Source organism: Impatiens glandulifera, chromosome 4 (assembly GCF_907164915.1).
Source record: "Impatiens glandulifera chromosome 4, dImpGla2.1, whole genome shotgun sequence".
Classification (NCBI taxonomy): Eukaryota; Viridiplantae; Streptophyta; class Magnoliopsida; order Ericales; family Balsaminaceae; genus Impatiens; species Impatiens glandulifera.
Genome location: NC_061865.1, coordinates 53,963,244 through 53,967,552, shown reverse-complemented (window position 1 = coordinate 53,967,552; position 4,309 = coordinate 53,963,244). Strand labels below are relative to the sequence as shown.

The 4,309-nt window shown below is 35.5% G+C and overlaps 2 protein-coding genes across 2 annotated transcripts; one reads left to right on the top strand and one right to left on the bottom strand.

Annotated features, from left to right (window-relative positions):
* Positions 1-1,003: 1,003 nt before the first annotated feature.
* LOC124936869 (BURP domain protein USPL1-like) lies at positions 1,004-1,832 on the top strand. Its single transcript, XM_047477400.1, has one exon. It carries the CDS (start codon positions 1,005-1,007, stop codon positions 1,752-1,754), a length of 750 nt encoding a protein of 249 aa, XP_047333356.1. The 5' UTR covers position 1,004; the 3' UTR covers positions 1,755-1,832.
* A 1,208-nt stretch (positions 1,833-3,040) lies between these two features.
* LOC124935395 (organ-specific protein S2-like) lies at positions 3,041-4,073 on the bottom strand. Its single transcript, XM_047475831.1, has 3 exons — positions 4,011-4,073; positions 3,460-3,925; positions 3,041-3,402 (listed from the first exon to the last, which is right to left on the bottom strand). Exons 1-3 carry the CDS (start codon positions 4,068-4,070, stop codon positions 3,041-3,043), a joined length of 888 nt encoding a protein of 295 aa, XP_047331787.1. The 5' UTR covers positions 4,071-4,073.
* Between the last annotated feature and the right edge of the window lie 236 nt (positions 4,074-4,309).

Here is a 4,309-nt window from a genome sequence, read left to right as displayed (position 1 = left end):
CCATCTATGTCACTATTATTGTGAATTCAAGTTCAGCTTACAAAAAATAATTATCTCAAAAAATTATATATATATATATATATAATATATATATATCAATTTTTTCTATATATACATATTAATTTCACTTGAGATATCGTTGATGAAAAAATGTTGAGATATAATTCTTATTCACCTATATCTATAATGGCTAGATATAGATATTATTGTCAAAATATTAAACTATTTAAGATTATTTGAAAACTAATATTTTGTCAGAATCACAATTATTTTTTAAATCATTAAAGTAAAAAAATATATCCAAGTGATTTTGTTTATATTTATTTGATACCAAAAGTGTGACTGAATTAAATAAATAAAAATTTAGGTGAAGAGTGAATAAAAATAATAATATTTTATAAACTTTTAGATCAAGTTAACAAAACAAAATTGATAAATTTTGTTGACACATTATTTTGTCTGACTAATTGAACATTTTTAAGTTTTGATTTAACCTTTTATGTTAATTCCTTTTCATCTTAAATAACATAAAGCCAGCTCAACAATGAGTGGATTCCTATTACATGATGGTATGGGGGCAAAATAAAATAAAGAAATGGACAAAAATAGTAGGGTCTCCTTAATTATTAACAACAATATCAATATCACCATAATCATTCAATTAAATTATTGGCTATCTTTTGAAGATACATCACCCCATTAGCCTTATGCTCAGAAGATGATCAATAATTTACATTCTTCTAATTGCCATATCTTGGAAAAGAAAAGAAAAGAAAGATGGGTTTTAGACATGGTTCTTGGAATGTTTTCCTCAATCTTCTTCTTTTCATGGTAAATATTTTATTCAACAATATAACTTTTTTATTATACCATATTCATGTACAACTAAGTAATTTTTTTATTCAATTATGTAGTTTCTTCATGGAAGTTGTCAATCCATCAAATTATCTTCCGGGGGAGAGGATGATCATCACAATCAAATGGTCTCGGACGCTCATATTGAAATGGTAGTTCATCACGATCACCACCATCATCAAGGCCATCACATGATGATGGATGATCCATCAGTGATTGTGTTTTTTACTTTTGATGATCTTAAGGTTGGGAACACAATTCCTATCCACTTTCCTAAAAGGGACCCTTCTTCCTCTCCTCATTTCTTACCAAGAAAGGAGGCTGAATCTCTCCCTTTCTCATCTCAAGAGCTTCCTTCCCTTCTTAGATTCTTCTCTTTCTCTCCACAATCCCCACAATCCATAGCCATGGAAGAAACCCTTAAAGATTGTGAGAGAAATCCAGCCATAGGTGAGACCAAGTTATGTGCTACTTCTTTGGAATCCATGCTCGACTTTGCACGTGGTGTCCTTGGATTCAATCATGTCTCGAACATCCAATCCGTATCCACCATTCATCTGACGAAATCAGACATTCTTTTCCAAAACTTCACGATCATGGATTTCTCTGAATACAACGCGGCTTCAAAAATCGTGCCTTGTCATTCCATGCCATACCCTTTTGCGGTGTTCTATTGCCATTATCAAGTGGGAGAAAACAGAGTGTTTAAGGTATTTTTAAAGGGTGAGAATGGAGATAGTGTGGAGGCTGTTGCGGTTTGCCACTTGGATACTTCCAATTGGAGCCAAACCCATGTGGCATTTCAGGTGTTAGGAACGGAGCCTGGTTCTTCATCGGTGTGTCATTTCTTCCCTGCTGATCATCTTGTTTGGATTCCATCTACACCAGCTTTGATTTGATTAATGTGATATTGAGTCCTCCAACCATGTATTATCACCACCATAATAATAATGTAATTAATTATTGATGCTTTTATATTGGTAATGTGTCATAGTAATAATGTAACATGGTTGTTTACTATATAAAGTGCTATGTAATAAGAAAACAATGTTATTTTAATGTTATTTGCCTATGTCCTATTTAATTCCAACTTTCTAAAAAATTGTGAAGACTTTTAATTCAATTTTACCTAATATTGGTGACAAGTTCAACAAAATAAAACTAACAGAAAATGAATACAAGATAGGTTTACCTAAACGAATCAAAATATGTCGTAACAACTGAAATTGATACTAATCTTAGTACTTTAGGGGTAAGATCTGTTTTTTCTTTCTTAAGAGCTTTATAGTTTACATCACATTGAAATTTTTGTGTCTTTTCTTTCATCCTCTTGCTGTTTCTCTAAGATATTTTTAATAGATTTATCAATTTTTCGCATCAAATTTCTTGAGTTGTTCCTTCTTTAAATTATCTAATCTTCTCTAATCATGCAATCAATCCATTCATTTTCCATGTTCTAAGAAACGCATAGAGAGCTGTTGTACATCTCATCAATCTTGTCCTCACCTCTAAGAAACGCATAGAGAGCTGTTGTACATCTCATCAATCTCGTCTTCACCTCTAAAAAACGCATAGAGAGCTGTTGTACATCTCATCAATCTCGTCCTCACTCACTTATGTACAGAAGGTTCTGAAGACGGGCCTCCTTAGCCTCAACCCGACTCAATGAATGAATTATGTCTGCTTCTCTAAGAGCCTCCATCTTGAGATAACCTTTGGGTATGATCTCTATTTTTTCATTTCCAAATCAAAATCCACGACTAACAAATTATCATCCCCAAAATGTGTCTCCTTAACCACCTCCCTCGAAGAAGGTAATGAACGAGATCGATACACTGATGAGGAACTTTATCTGGGACAGTAGCGGAAGAAGAGGAGGAAAAAAGTCAAATGGACCGCTCTCTGCAAACCGAAGGACGAGGGAGACATCGACTTATTTAAATAGAAAAAGTACTATTGAATCCAAGCAATAACAGAAATTATATATTGAAATAGTATTTTTAAAAGGTAACACTATTGAAATAGTTCTGAAAAATATATGTTTCATTACTTTTTTTTTATTTGAACACATGAACATGAACATGATCAATACGCTTACAACTTAACACTAGAACATTTATTCATTTGGGACTAATCACACAAAGACAATGATAGAAGTAGGTTTGTATTATCTTCTTACACCTCCCTATGCAGAGGGATAAGCGGTCACATCCGGCCTCGGCTCAAAGTCATTTAGAAAGACCCGGCCACTCTTATCAACAGCCGGATAAGAGGTCACGTCCGGCCTTGGCTCAAAGACCTTTACAAAGAGCCGGTCACTCTTATCTGCAGGCGGATAAGAGGTCACCTCCGGCCTTGGCTCAAAGACCTTTACAAAGAGCCGGTCACTCTTATCTGCAGCCGGATAAGAGATCACGTCTGGTCTCGGCTCAAAGTCCTTTAGAAAGAGCCGGTGACTCTTATCAGCAGCTGGATAAGAGGTCACGTCCGGCCTCGGCTCAAAATCCTTTAGAAAGAGTCGGTCACTCTTATCAGCAGCCGGATAAGAAGTGACCGATCTCGGCTCAAAGCCCTTTAAAAAGAGTCGGTCACTCTTAACAGCAGCCGGATAAGAAGTGACCGATCTCGGCTCAAAGTCCTTTAAAAAGAGTCGGTCACTCTTATCAACAACAGCCGGATAAGAGGTGACGTCCGGTCTTGGCTCAAAATTCTTTAGAAAGAGCCTTCCACTCTTATCAGCAGTCGGATAAGAGGTCACGTCAGGCCTCGGCTCAAAGTTCTTTACAAAGAGTCGACCACTCTTATCAGCAGCCGGGTAAGAGGTGACGTCTGGCCTCGGCTCAAAGTCCTTTACAAAGAGTCGACCACTCTTATCAGCAGCCGGATAAGAGGTCACGTCCGGCCTCGGCTCAAAGTCCTTTAGAAAGAGCCGCTGGTCATTCTTATCAGCAGCCGGATAAGAGGTGATGTCTGGCCTCGGCTCAAACACATTATTGAACTTGGTTAGTCTTTCCCTCCTGTATTCTTCTCCTCCAGCCTCCATTCTTGCTCCATTACTCCTGCTTGAAAGCTATATATATTTGCTCCTTATTAATTAGTTAAGTTCATCAATCAAATTATAATAATAAACACATAAATGAAATATTAATACCTACCAGAAGAAGAAGAAGCATAAATGATGATAAACAAACTAGGAAATTAGCAGAAGATGCCATATATGTATCTTGAACGAAACTGATGATTCAAATTATAATCCTCTCCATTATTTATACTCATCAGATCACTAAAGTACCTCTCTTGAGATTAAGGTCATGTTTGGTATTAACTAGTTCACTTATTATTAATCTACATACTACTTAGAAAAATAGTAAATTGATGGTAAAGATTTCGACCAAGCAAATTCAATTAAGAGCACTTACATTGAAATAAAAATAAATAAGATTTTATTTGTTTG